Below are 13532 nucleotides of genomic sequence, written 5' to 3'. Positions count from 1 at the left end.
AGTCGTTGCACTATGATGATGTTAAGGTTTGATAATGGCACAGAGTACACATCAAACTGGTTCAACACGTTTTGTGAGGAGGCAGGAATCGAACATCAACTTACTGCACCTTATACTCCGCAACAAAATGAAGTTAGTGAGAGAAAAAATCGAACTATCGGTGAAATGGCTCGTTGTTTACTACATGAGAAAAATCTGCCTAAAAAGTTCTGGGCAGAAGCTGCAAATACTGTTGTTTACTTGTTAAATATACTTGCAACTAATGCACTTGAAAATCAAACTCCATATGAGGTATGGTATGGTAAGAAGCCTTCATTTTATGATTTAAAGATATTATGTTTTTCTCACATTCCTTCTGCTCGAAGAGATAAATTGGATAAAAAATCTGAGATTGGAATATTCATAGGCTATTGTGGTCCTGGCTATAGAATATATCAGCCTCACACTGATAAAATTATCATTAGTAGAGATGTTTTCATGGAGGAGGAACAATGGGACTGGAATGCTAGTGAAAATGATCAACTTTTTCTAGATTTTAAATTGAATGAAAATGATGTTGATAATTTCCCAGTTAGAGGTACGAGACCGCTTGCTGACATCTATGAAACGTGCAATGTTGCACTTCTTGAACCATCAAATGTTAATGAAGCAATGCATGATGAAAGGTGGATAGCTGCTATGAAAGAAGAGTTGAGAATGATCGAGAAAAATAACACGTGGCAGCTCGTTGAAAGACCTCAAAACAGGAAGATTATTGGAGTAAAATGGGTGTTCAAGACTAAGCTTAATGCTGACGGATCAATAAACAAGCATAAAGCAAGGCTTGTGGTGAAAGGCTATGCACAAATTTATGGTGTGGACTTCTCTGAAACGTTTTCTCCCGTGGCTAGGCTTGATATGATTCGTTTGTTGCTTGTTGTTGCATCTCAAAAGGGTTGGAAAGTTTTCCATCTAGATGTGAAGTCTGCATTTTTAAATGGTTACTTAGATGAAGAAATCTATGTTGAACAGTCGGAAGGATTTTTTGTGCAAGGTCAAGAGAAAATGGTGTACAGATTAATAAAGGCTTTGTATGGTCTTAAACAGGCACCAAGGGCCTGGTACAGTCGCATAAATAATTATCTCCTGAAACTAGGCTTTGTAAAAAGCCTAAGTGAATCAACCTTATATGTGAAAACATCAAGTGATATTATGATGGTGGTTTCCATTTATGTTGATGATTTGCTAGTCACAGGGAACAATCAAGACTTTATAAACGAATTCAAAGCTGAAATGCAGAAAGAGTTTGAAATGACAGACTTGGGGATGATGTCTTTTTTTCTTGGATTAGAAGTGGTGCAAAGGAAAAATGAGATTTGCATCAGTCAAGGCAAGTATGCTAAGGAGATTTTAAAAAAGTTTTGTATGGAAGGTTGCAAATCTACTGATACACCTATGCAAGCAAGAGCAAAGCTTAGTGAAGAAGATGACGGTTATCCAAAGGTTGATGCACACTACTATAGAAGTATGATCGGATGTCTCATGTACCTCACGGCGTCTAGACCTGACATCGTGCAAGCTGTGAATTTTTTATCCAGATTTTTGCACTGCGCAAATGAAGAACATATGCAAGCTGCCAAACGTGTTCTAAGATATATCAAAGGAACTGTTAATTATGGCGTCAAGTACATAGGTGGTCAGAGACTACATTTTTCTAGTTTCGCTGATAGTGATTGGGCAGGTGCAGTTGATGATATGAAGAGTATCAGTGGATTCTATTTTAGTTTTGGTTCAGGTGTGTTTAATTGGTGTTCTAAGAAACAAGACATTGTTGCTCAAAGTACTGCAGAGGCTGAGTTAGTTGCTGCAACGGAAGCAGCGAACCATGCTATATGACTTAGAAAAATCCTAAAAGATTTGAAGTTTGAGCAGCATGAAGCAACACATATATTTGTTGATAACGAAGCAGCTATATCAATCTCCACAAAGCCAGTATTTCATGGCAGGACTAAGCATTTCAAGATAAAATACTATGTACTCAGAGAATTTCAGAATGAAAGAGAGATAGTATTAGTTCATTGCAAGACTGAGAATCAGCTATCTGGCATTTTTACCAAAGCCCTGCCAAAGGAGAAATTTGAATACATGAGGCATAAGTTGGGAGTTTGCAGCATCAACGGCAAGGAGTAGTGTTAAAATATGCCTTAACTGCTGCCTTAGTTATTTTTATTAAGTGTGTTTATTAGGCGGGTTCAGTTTAGTGTTTCTAAAATAAAGATAAGGTCTGCCGCAGTTAACTTGTAACTGTAGATCTGTTATGCAAGATTAGTTTATATTTTTTGAATTAGCAGTTATAACTTCTAGGATGTCTTTATGTAAAAATATAGTGTTGTGTGTACTGTGGTGTGTTAGTAGTCTGATTAAAAACAATTTATGCTAGTTCTATGTTTTAAACTAACATGTTATCATTTTCGAGTTTTTTCTATGTAAATCATGGCGGCCTTCTGGACATAAACACCTTCATTGCATTTCTTCAACTTACGCAAGGACCTTCCTTAATAATTTATGCGAAAACCTGAGCTAACAACAACATATCAATCTTTGGCTTTTTACCAATAAGCATGAACATAATGTTGCCTATAAGCGGAATACTTGTGTTGGTCAGCTATATCATATGTTGTTAATTATTAGACTTCTTTTTAATCACCAGAATTTGTAATAATTACATCAAAAGAGCATAATCATATACTACTGATGGTTATAACTTATAATTAGATTCTGATCCATTCAGAGCCATCAATGAAGCTAAGTGAAATAAAAGGCTTAGCTTCCTCATCACTGAGTTCTCTGGACCATGACACTCTTCCTGCAAAATTTGCCCCTGCTCCACTGCACTTGTATTGCCCATAATACACTGTCCTGCAATTTTCCAAATCATACACATTGACTATTAATCTTTATTATCTTTTTTCAACCCAAAAGTAACTCTGAATTGGTGCAGATAATAATGTATATTAATAAGCTGTAATCTCCAAAAAGAATAGACATCCACATAGTTTGTTTTTTACCTATTAAAAAACACATAATCATAACATTTCTGATTAATAAACAATAAATCAAAGAGACATAACCCATGACAAATGAATGATTAAAGATGGATAGTAGCTACATTTGTTATTGCAGTAATGATAGAGTTTGGTTTGTATATAATATGCAAACTCGGCAAAAAGGTCACATAGTGTAATAGCCCAGAAGCAGGCTTAAGTATACAATAAGTAATGAAGGCACATTCCTGCCTACTCTAAAAAGGTAACCCCTTTTTTATTGTCAAGCTTTCTGAGTTTCCTACCATACACTATTGAGTGGGTTGGTTAACATATAGGCTAATCAGTGCAGGAGTGTGCGTGCATTGGTGGTGGGCGATATATGTACCAAGAATAAAGAAGCAATGATTATGACTCGATAAATAAGGCTCTTGTTTTTAGACTTTATCGACAATAAATTACACGATGGGGAAACTTGTAAGGGTATAAGTAAACACTCGTGTAAGTGCAAGTAACGTAAGTGTTAAACGAACATCAGAAACAGCAGTGCCAAATTTCATAGTGCTCGATGAGGTCAAGAGTTCAATTTACATCTTCACCGGATCACCCTGATTCCTCATGTCCGTGTACTTAAAATTAATGCTCTGAAAGATACCTAAATTATAAAAATAAAAATAGTAGATGAAAAAACAGCGAAAAGGAGAGAAAGATATGAGGTGCATATACATACATCTCACGGCTAGGATCACCCCAATTGTACCAGCCTTTAGGAATGATAATGTTGTCCATATAAGTGTACGCGAAAACAACTCTAGAGAAAGGTCCCCAAGCTCTCCCTAGGTACAATGCTCCAGAGCCGGTCACCTTACATTTTAGAAATGAGAAGCCTGTGTCTTCCAATAGGCTCCCTCGACCTTGCGCTGTTAGTGCCCCCAATTTTGGTGCTACCGCGTGCACATGACATCCCTACACACACATGATCTATCATATTCACCTTATCATCTGTACAGAATTCACAACAAATGCAAATTTCTCATCTTTAGTGTTAATGTTGTGTGTACAACTATAGTCTATATATTGTCTTCCATTGTTTGACAGTATATAAATGTGTGTTGTCATTATGCCATTAGGTTAACAATTTTTTCTTCAGCTTGAACACAAGGTGAATTAAAGGAATGGTGATAACTAATAGAAAAGTGGCAAAAACAGGACCAGTTATTTATAAGTCAAGTTATATAGATGGTAGGTCCACTTATAATGGACTGCCAAAATGCAAGGACTCACTAACTGAAGGTCTACAGATTGGCACATTGCACTAATCCCCGCCGCTTGAGCTAAGAGTTCAGCTTTATGCAATGGAACTTTTGCGCAGCATTTCAACTGCTAACAACTAAATAAGGTGAAAATTTAGGACATTGTTTTGGTCCATCAATAATTCAAGTAGAAGTCAAATTAATCACAATAACCAAAGGGTTAGTGCTCTGGCATCACATCCTCTCCCTCTAGTGGGAGATCGGAGTTCAAGTCTCAATAGAGACATGTGTGAGAAAGTAGAGAAGGGGTCTCTTTAAAAAAACAACGTATGATTTTCGTCTAAGTAATGATGACAAATTCTAACCTCGAACAGAGAAAGACCATTGCCGAAGATGAAGTCGACGGAGCCTTCAATGTAGCAGTCTTTGTAATAATGCCTCCCCAAATGATCATACAATGTGTCCTGCGCCCCCAAGAATTTACAGCCCACAAATGCTCCGGTATCTGCTGATATTCTAAATGCTACTGCTTGCACTCCCGTAGATCCTTGGGCAGGCACTGGAGTTGTGTTCTGCATTAAAAGTACATTAAAACAAAAGGAAAATGCAGAGACTCAATCAAAATAGATGATTGATTTTTCGTAAAAGGTTCTGATCAAGGGAGGTCCAAGAAACATACTTTGAATGTGATGTTCTTGGCAATAAAATAAGGGGAATTGACAGCAAAACTAGCAGATGCAAATGTCCCTAGAGGCTGCCCTCTAGGACCAAGTGTTTTAGCCGTATCTCCCCATTGCACTATTGTTTTATCTGCACCTGCTCCTTGTATAGTTATAAATGATTTTAGAGGAGGAATATTAACCTTCTCCCTGAAAATATCACATGTAAATCTTAGTCTACCTCAGTTCACATGCATTTTCAAAAACTAAAAACACTGATTTAAAATAATAATATGAGCAAAAAGACAATTAAAAAACAATTCTGCAACTAATAGCATTAGCAGAAAACAATACGACAATGCAAACAGAAACAAAATAACAAACAAGTTTTCTCTGCGACATTGACCTCTAAACAGAAACTACTCCATGAAGATCAAAACTTGAGAACTGACTATTTTCAAAATATCTATGATGGCTCAAAATATACAAACACAAACACAAATACACAAGTACAAATAATGCAAGTGATTTATGCATTTGTTAAAACTTACGTGTAAACTCCTGCATGAACCTTGATCACAACTCTCACGAGATTAATAAAAGGAAGAGAATCAATGGCCTCTTGAATCGATGTGAAATCTCCGGTGGCTGGATTTCGATCAACAGTAAGGGTGTAAGAAGGGAAGAGCTTATTGTTGGCTGTGGAAAAAACTGAATGCTTAAGAGTGCCAACAAACTTGATCCACTTCAAGAATTGTTGTTCTGAGTATTGAGTTTGTGTCATATTTACAGCTACTTGCTCCCCCCTGGAGATTCTCTTGGTCCTGAGACCCTTGGTGTGGCATTCTGTGTGGCTTACATCAACTAGTAGTAGAAGAAAAACAAGAATGACAGTACATGAAATGTGTACTAAACTAGACATGTAAATTAGTGTCACAAAACAAGAGTAAGAGAGAGCAGAACACACAGAACAGAAATTCTATGGTCTACACTCGCTGAAAGTGAATAGAAATTGGAATGATATGAAAATAAACATGTACATATTATTTGTAGTGCTGGGTGGAAAGTGGTGCTGAAATAAAGAAAATGCAATAGAGAGAAAAAATAGTTCACGGGTGGTTCTTTTTTCTGGGCCATCCCATTAGAGAGAGGAGATATTCACAGGCAAGAAATGTAGGCCACATAGACTTACACCCAGCCACCCTCCAAAAGAATGCACTTTTTTTTTGTTACAAGAGAATGTGTGTTCCAAACTAGTATTTATTACTTAACATTCAATTAGGTAACAACCTCATCAAAAATATCCACCGGAAATATAATCAACTCTCCTGAAATTTTAAGGTGTAAGATAAAATCCGATAACCTGATAAAAATATCTAATGAAAATGTCATGTTAGATGATCAACTCTCCAGAAATCTTAAGGTATCAGACAAAATCCGACAAACAGGAAAAATGTTGAATGCAGAACAAAGTTTGTAGACAAAGTGAATATGTTGTTGATGGCCGTGAGTGCTTCTCTAAACAATGAAGATAATATAGTATTCCACATAGACAATGATGGTTTTGTTAATAAATTTAGCTTTTCAGTTCCTTCCGGAATATTTCACTTTCAGCAAAGAATCAGCGTGGCATGATTTCAGTGACCCAGGTCGATATTTTCTTTTTGGGCAAGCATCAAAAATCATTTTATTACAACTTACAAATTACAACCTACTGAGGGCTCTGCTTTAGAATTTTCACCTCATAAAACTTGTTCTTATTATTACATTAAAAGCAAACAAGTCTTGGAGGATTATGTAGGTTAAATTTCAAGAAAGGAAAAAAAGTAAGGAGTGCTGGATGTTATGAACAAAGAAGAATATTAAAGCCTGAAAACAAGACAAGGACGTTGAAAATGATGACTTTACAGATAAGGTTGTACATACCCTTTTTTTTATTAGACAAAAATTGATGATCTCATTTATCTATTTCGCATACCGACCTTAAAGTATATTTAGTTACCTCTGACATCTCATTGGTTTAAGTTAATGTTTTGAATTTTTATAAACACAGACAATACAAGTAAATCCTACAAAAAAAATCAAAAACAATTGACCTATCTTATTAAGCTATTGCCATCCTTTTAATATGAAAGTGGATATTGAGATATTCACCATTTCACCAATATTGTACTTTTAAGTGCCTCATAAACTAGTTCGATTGGTTCGAATCTGTTTCACAGAACTTGAACATTGCCTTATTAAAACGAACGATCCTCTGTAAACAAATCCAAGTCAAGTTGTAAAAAGGGACTCTTAAGTTCAAGTTGATCTTTTTGTTGAGCATCGATCAATCCATACAACCCCAGCGCTTATGCTAAAGTAAATTATTTCCGTCCAGACACTCTAAAACTTCTCTACATAATGGGCAGATCCCCACACTCACAAACTCCATGTAATTTTATTAATCTGATAATGTGTGTAAACTATTTCTGTCGAGATCCTCTAAAACTTCTCTACATAAAAGCAGATCTACACGCTCGCAAACTCCATATAATTTTATTAATTTGATGATGTGCTTACTTCCTAAGTATTGAAGAACTGTAATGTTGGTATTGATAGCCTATATGACCGGTGTTCTAAAAGTCGGCAATTAATTGGGAGTATTCGGGATTAAGAGCTGTTCGGTAGAAAATTGAACTGATTAATCGGGTCAAAAATCGTTTTTATGAAAATCGGGAAAAATCGGATTAATCAGTCAAAAATCGGAAAAATCGGATTAATCTATCAAAAATCGGGTTAATCGGCCAAAAACCGGCTATCCTTGGTAAAAATTTGTAAAAATATTTAGAAAAATTAAAAATTATAAATTTGTAAAAAAATTGATAAAAATAATAATTCCGTATACATATTTACTAATTTAAATGGTTAAATAATAATTTTTCTTAATTTTTATCTCAAAGTGACCTCAATTCATATTATAGATTTTAAGAATTATATTTACTTTAAGAATATTCCATATTTTAAATTTATTTGTATAAATATTTATGAAAATTATATATGTATAATTGAAATAGTAAAATAAATACATGTATTGTTATTTATAAATAAAAATAATATTAAATTAGTCCCAATTAATGACCCGATAATCCTAGATTATCCGATTAATTCATGTACGATACCTTCACCGACTAAGTCCAATCCCCGCTTTTTTACAAGACCTACAAGACCCCTGTAATGTGAAATCAACATAAATAGTTTAATATTCAACACTATGAAATCTTAAATAAAATTTAGGCCGAATTATATATATATACCCAGGAAATGGACAAGTACCAAATAATTAATCAATAAACCTGTTTTTAAACTTTAACCCACCTTGTGATATTGAAATGAAAGAAACGCTCAACAAACAAAACTTTACATCATAACATTAGTTGCCCCCACCTAAAGATAATCAAGAATGTGACTATTCCCAATTTTAATTTATTCAATTTCAAACATAGCCCTGCATCATAATACGCATGCTATTCCTGGTGTTTAAGAGGATAATTGTAAAGATCATATTATAAGAATGATATCTCACATTTAATATACACATCTTACACAATAATTTTAGTATATCTACTTTGTGATGCTATGCAGTCCAAAATTGCCAACCAGGATAGGGAATCAAAGGCAGAAAAATCCAATCACTTTACTGATCCACCAAAAGCAAAAACAAATTAAAATTAGAGATATTAGGGTGACTGCTGACACAGATGCCTCAACCATACTAATTTAATTGGGAGAAACCCAAATTCCAAACGTAAATATTATCACTGCTATTTTGGAATCATCAAGCACATACTTCATGATCTCATTGCTAATAATTCAAGTACTGTCATCTCTTACAAATTTATCAAAATTCCACAAAATTGCTACTAAAAGAAGGTTTCGACAGACTCCCAGTATTTCTTGACCAACCTCGATGTATAAATCAACCGTCGCTACCTTGATTGCCATAGCCAGCTCCTTAGCATGTTTCTTCATTTCATCCCCACAGAAGTCTATCTATCACTCATTATATATATCAAGTTCCTTTTCAGACAATGTCTCAATCTCCCAACACCTCTATTCACTCACTCGAAGACCCCATGTTGCAGGCACTGAAGCCAACGCTAAGGTCGCGCGCTATGTCCTGTCTACTCTATCTTCTTATAATATCCAATCACATATTACATCATATGGAGTATCATTGACTTATCCTGTCTCAAGGTCGCTGGTACTAACTCATCCACCATCAGACACAACTACTACATTCGATCTTCGCCAGGAGACTTATGAGGGTGATCCCTACATCGACGTAGCAGATGAAGTCCTACCTACGTTCTATGCATATGCTAAATCAGGTACTGTGGTCGGACCAGTTGTCTATGCTAACTATGGACGTGTGGAAGATTTTATGACTTTGAAAACAAGAGGAGTCAATGTGTCAGGTACTGTTGTATTAGCTAGGATGGGTCGGATATATAGAGGGGACATAGTGGCAAATGCATACCAAGCTGGTGCTACTGCAGCTGTGTTGTTTACGGATAAAAAAGACTATGGTGGTGGAGGTGATGCAAAAGGATTTCCTAATGATAAGTGGATGCCACCAAGTGGAGTCCAGGTAGGAACACTGTATAAGGGATGTGGCGATCCAACCACGCCAGGGTGGCCGAGTACCGGAGGATGTGAAAGAATTTCTGATGATGAGGTGGACAAAAGTGGAGACATCCCATTAATTCCTTCACTTCCGGTATCGGCAGTAGATGGTGAGGCAATAATAAAGTCCATCGGTGGAGAAGTAGCAGAAGAAGAGTGGCAGGGTTGCAAAGATGGTCCAGTTTACAGCATTGGACCAGGCCCAGGAATTTTAAATCTCAGTTACACTGTGAGTGACCAGAAAACTATCTATGTTTGTGGCTTTGCAAAATACAGGAAATGTTTAGTCAAATATGAATTTTTGCAATGTATCTGTTTGTTGTTTTGCAGGGATCACAAATCATTAATACAATCGAAAATGTTATAGGTATAATTGAAGGGGCAGAGGAACCTGATCGGTATGAATCCGTTATCAAACCAATAGGCTTGTTTTACAAATTTCAGCTATATTAAGCTGAAACTGTTTGCAGGTTTGTAATTCTGGGTAATCATCGGGATGCATGGACTTTTGGAGCTGCTGATCCCAACAGTGGCACAGCAGCTTTACTCGAGGTCACGTAAAATTCATGCAATCTCTATTGTAATGTATGGTCAAACCAAGTTATCCATGTAAAAGTACTAAAATTCCCTGCACCTAATAACTTGCATTACTTAGGTTGCCGATAGGCTAGGGAAGTTGCAGAAAAAAGGATGGAAACCAAGACGAACAATTATCTTTTGTAATTGGGATGCAGAGGAGTATGGCCTGGTCTCTTTCGATCCCTCTTTATTTCAGGAAGCACACACTACACATGCACAAAGACAGTGCACAGTGAATTTAACTAAATGTAATTATTGGCAATTTTCAGATAGGATCAACAGAATGGGTTGAAGAGAACAGAGAAATGCTATCCTCAAGGGTTGTAGCTTACTTGAATGTTGACGTTGCTGTTGGTGGAGCAGGATTTCATGCCGCAGCAACTCCACAACTGGATCAATTGTTGATGCAAGCTACTCGACAGGTACTATAATAAAAGAACAAAAAAATGTAGTTACAAGCAGTAGTTTCAATAAAGGTGGAACTATCAGATAATAATACAAAAATTATTTATATTTGTTAAGAAGAAATATAAACACGACATGTCTATGAGACCAGTTTTCAAGTCATTCCAATTTTCGACAGGTACTATAACAAAACACATAAAATTGTAGTTACAAGCAGTAGAATCAAACACAGGTGGAATTATCAGATAAATATACAAAATTATATTTGATATCACGCTGAGAAGCAATATAAAACCATTCTTATACGTTTTTTTCCCAATTTCAAGAATATGAATGCCTGTTTTCCCAATGATTTTACTTACAAATAATTACTAAGATTTCAAATTGGCTTATTAAGGTTCAAGATCCAGATAACTCATCACAATCAATATTTGACTCATGGGTTGGCACTAGAGATCATCCTAAGGTGAGCATTTAACAAAATTATAGAAGGAAAGGCAATGGGTTGTTTTACCTGATCCAGAGGAATACCATATGAATAATATATAAGACACAGACTAGAACTAAACTAATGCATGAATGAAGATTGAAAGGTTAGGAGGTACAGGTTCAGACTATGCAGCATTTTTGCAGCATGTAGGCATTCCAGCAGCTGACATGTCATTTGGTGAAGGTACAACATTCCCTTACATGCACTTCTATCTGTTGCACTTCTATCTGTTCAGGTTACATCCCTCAAAAAATCTGTTCAGGTTACAGATCATGCACCTTATATATAATGACTGGATATATGCGACTTAGATGTGTTTATGATTTCTACTTGATAGCTTAGCCAATGATCATCACACTGTAACATATTAATAAGAAGAAGGATAGATAAACCACATATCAGTAATTGTAACAAAAAATCTAGAATAAGAAAGGAAGCGTTGATTTAAATCCAAAAAAAAAGAAAAGCAAACCAAGTTAGAAATTCAAAATAGAAATTGATTCACCTGATGGTGATCACACCACAAGAGCAATGTTACAGTTGGAAAATAAATGAAATGATAAAATCAAGTTTTATCAGTAATAATTTAATCTGACTTGATCAGCAAAGAAATACTTAATGACATGGAAAGAAGGTACTGCCTTGGCTATATAACGGTTGTATCATCAATTCATCATCGATGATCACATGTTCAAGAATATAATAAGAATGATATATCACCGAGAACACTTCTAGAGTTTTAGGTAAATGAGTCTTGCTATTTTCAAATTTTACGAGTTGGCTATGATAAATTGCAGGTTACCCAGTCTACCACTCGATGTACGATGACTTTATCTGGATGAGAGATTTTGGTGACCCGATGTTCCGTAGACATGTAGCAGGTTTTTGTGTATTCCATAAAACATAACCTTCAACCTACACCAAAGGAATTCCAGTACACACACACACACACACTTTTGAGATATTACATGTGCTTCAAATTGTATTTTTGGCAAACAGTGGCTAGCATTTGGGGTTTAGTAGCTCTTACACTTGCAGATGAGGAATTTCTACCTTTTAATTATATGTCCTATGCGTTAGAGCTACAGGTAATCCTAAATTCTAAAAAAATGTTATTAAATCGTCCGCAATATATTTAAGTACATAACAGACACCAGTTAATGTATTTCCAACACATTGTAATTCATTCTAGAATCTTGGTACAGAAAAATGCAGACGAAATTTCTATAGAGCTTTTGGATAAGAATATGAACCTTACTCCCTTGTTCAAGTCTATTGAACAACTGAAAATAGCAGTAGCCAAGATCGATAATGAAAAAAAGGTGTGGCTCATGTCAATAAGTTATATAAGCTATGTTTGACATGCACAGAAATAAATGAAGATTGATTTATAGGCATTGGAAGGATCCAAAGGATGGGCATCAATGCGGGGAAATAAAATTTGGCAAGTGAGACAGTTAAATGACAGACTGATGATGGCAGAACGAGCTTTTATAGACAGAGACGGACTGCTCGGACGACAATGGTACAAGCACTTGGTATGCGTCTCTTTCCTGCAACAGAAACCTAAACATGTTTGTTTACGAATTTGGATTTTGAACAGATAGTCAATCTTCATGTAGTCACAGTCTTTATTCACAACTTTATGAATACTTAGCCAAGTGTTTTCTTTTACCTCAGATTTATGCACCATCGGAGCATGATGATTACGGATCAGTATCCTTCCCTGGAATTTGTGACGCCATTGAAAAAGCCAAGCAAGAGAATACAAAAGAATCATGGAGTTCTGTACAACATGAAGTTTGGAGAGTCTCTAGAGCTGTAACACATGTATCGTTAGTCCTAAATGGTGTATTAACATGACTTCATGTAAAATATAGGCAAAGTCAAGACCCAAGAACTCATCATTTCCGAGTAAAAGCTTCTATTTCACTTTCTTTTAGGAGGCACATAAGCTACTATGAAACTCAAATTTACAGAGTTGTGTGCAGTGTGCACTTGGGTGAACATAGTCAACATATAAACTGATCCAGATTAAAATAGAATGGTAATAGAAACCTATGCATAACTATATGACATGAAATGAAAAAACAGTTCGCCTGCCAAAGTACTAAACACTTTTTGACATACCACTCAATTACTTCTGGATAACAACTTGTATTAACAAAAAAATGCATTGGAATAAAGAACCTTTACAGGGACATATTCATTAAAGATTTTCATGATAAATCATAAGACTTAGGCACGATAATACATACATACTACACCTAGCATTCAGCAAAAATCCAGCCATGTGCTATCTAGTGTCAACTCTTGTATAGTTCCAAACGAAAAAATCAGTACCTTGAACCAGTATTACTTGATGGAGTTTAAAGGCGAGCCACCACCTGACTTCACAGCACTAAGGTTGAATCGAAACTGAAGCTCCAAAAGTCTTTACCAGTGTAGAGCTGCCGAC

The 13532-nt window shown here is 35.7% G+C and overlaps 2 protein-coding genes across 3 annotated transcripts; one reads left to right on the top strand and one right to left on the bottom strand.

Annotated features, from left to right (window-relative positions):
- Positions 1 to 2549: 2549 nt before the first annotated feature.
- On the bottom strand, positions 2550 to 11236 carry LOC141693639 (putative pectinesterase 53). Of its 2 annotated transcripts, XM_074498794.1 has the most exons (7): positions 11190 to 11236; positions 10512 to 10604; positions 5487 to 5799; positions 4956 to 5145; positions 4642 to 4848; positions 3754 to 3989; positions 2554 to 2898 (listed from the first exon to the last, which is right to left on the bottom strand). In XM_074498794.1, exons 3-7 carry the CDS (start codon positions 5717 to 5719, stop codon positions 2751 to 2753), a joined length of 1014 nt encoding a protein of 337 aa, XP_074354895.1. In that variant the 5' UTR covers positions 5720 to 5799; positions 10512 to 10604; positions 11190 to 11236; the 3' UTR covers positions 2554 to 2750. The 2 variants fall into 2 exon arrangements, with proteins under 2 accessions (XP_074354894.1, XP_074354895.1); XM_074498793.1 differs by lacking the exons at positions 10512 to 10604; positions 11190 to 11236 and having other exon boundaries at positions 2550 to 2898; positions 5487 to 6162.
- On the top strand, positions 8885 to 13011 carry LOC141693638 (putative glutamate carboxypeptidase LAMP1). Its single transcript, XM_074498792.1, has 12 exons — positions 8885 to 9829; positions 9931 to 9998; positions 10071 to 10152; positions 10256 to 10348; positions 10449 to 10601; positions 10982 to 11050; positions 11170 to 11257; positions 11872 to 11955; positions 12074 to 12162; positions 12280 to 12396; positions 12469 to 12612; positions 12755 to 13011. The coding sequence occupies exons 1-12, from the start codon at positions 8885 to 8887 to the stop codon at positions 12935 to 12937; spliced, it is 2115 nt and encodes a 704-aa protein (XP_074354893.1). The 3' UTR covers positions 12938 to 13011.
- The last annotated feature ends 521 nt before the right edge of the window (positions 13012 to 13532 follow it).

This window comes from Apium graveolens, chromosome 10 (genome assembly GCF_009905375.1).
Source record: "Apium graveolens cultivar Ventura chromosome 10, ASM990537v1, whole genome shotgun sequence".
Classification (NCBI taxonomy): domain Eukaryota; kingdom Viridiplantae; phylum Streptophyta; class Magnoliopsida; order Apiales; family Apiaceae; genus Apium; species Apium graveolens.
The sequence above is the reverse complement of the archived record's forward strand: the minus strand, read 5'-3'. Positions and strand labels throughout refer to the sequence as shown.

What these genes read in the sequence shown, in the direction of transcription:
- LOC141693639 (XM_074498793.1), bottom strand. Translation starts at nt 5,857, where the DNA reads ATGTCTAGTTTAGTACACATTTCATGTACTGTCATTCTTGTTTTTCTT. An exon ending in GTTCATGCAGGAGTTTACAC is followed by an intron (nt 5,146 to 5,486) that starts GTAAGTTTTAAC and finishes TGATATTTTCAG; the next exon opens with GGAGAAGGTTAATATTCCTC. An exon ending in GGTGATCCTAGCCGTGAGAT is followed by an intron (nt 2,899 to 3,753) that starts GTATGTATATGC and finishes GGAAAATTGCAG; the next exon opens with GACAGTGTATTATGGGCAAT.
- LOC141693638 (XM_074498792.1), top strand. Translation starts at nt 8,885, where the DNA reads ATGTATAAATCAACCGTCGCTACCTTGATTGCCATAGCCAGCTCCTTA. An exon ending in GGGGCAGAGGAACCTGATCG is followed by an intron (nt 9,999 to 10,070) that starts GTATGAATCCGT and finishes AACTGTTTGCAG; the next exon opens with GTTTGTAATTCTGGGTAATC. An exon ending in CCTATGCGTTAGAGCTACAG is followed by an intron (nt 12,163 to 12,279) that starts GTAATCCTAAAT and finishes ATCTTGGTACAG; the next exon opens with AAAAATGCAGACGAAATTTC.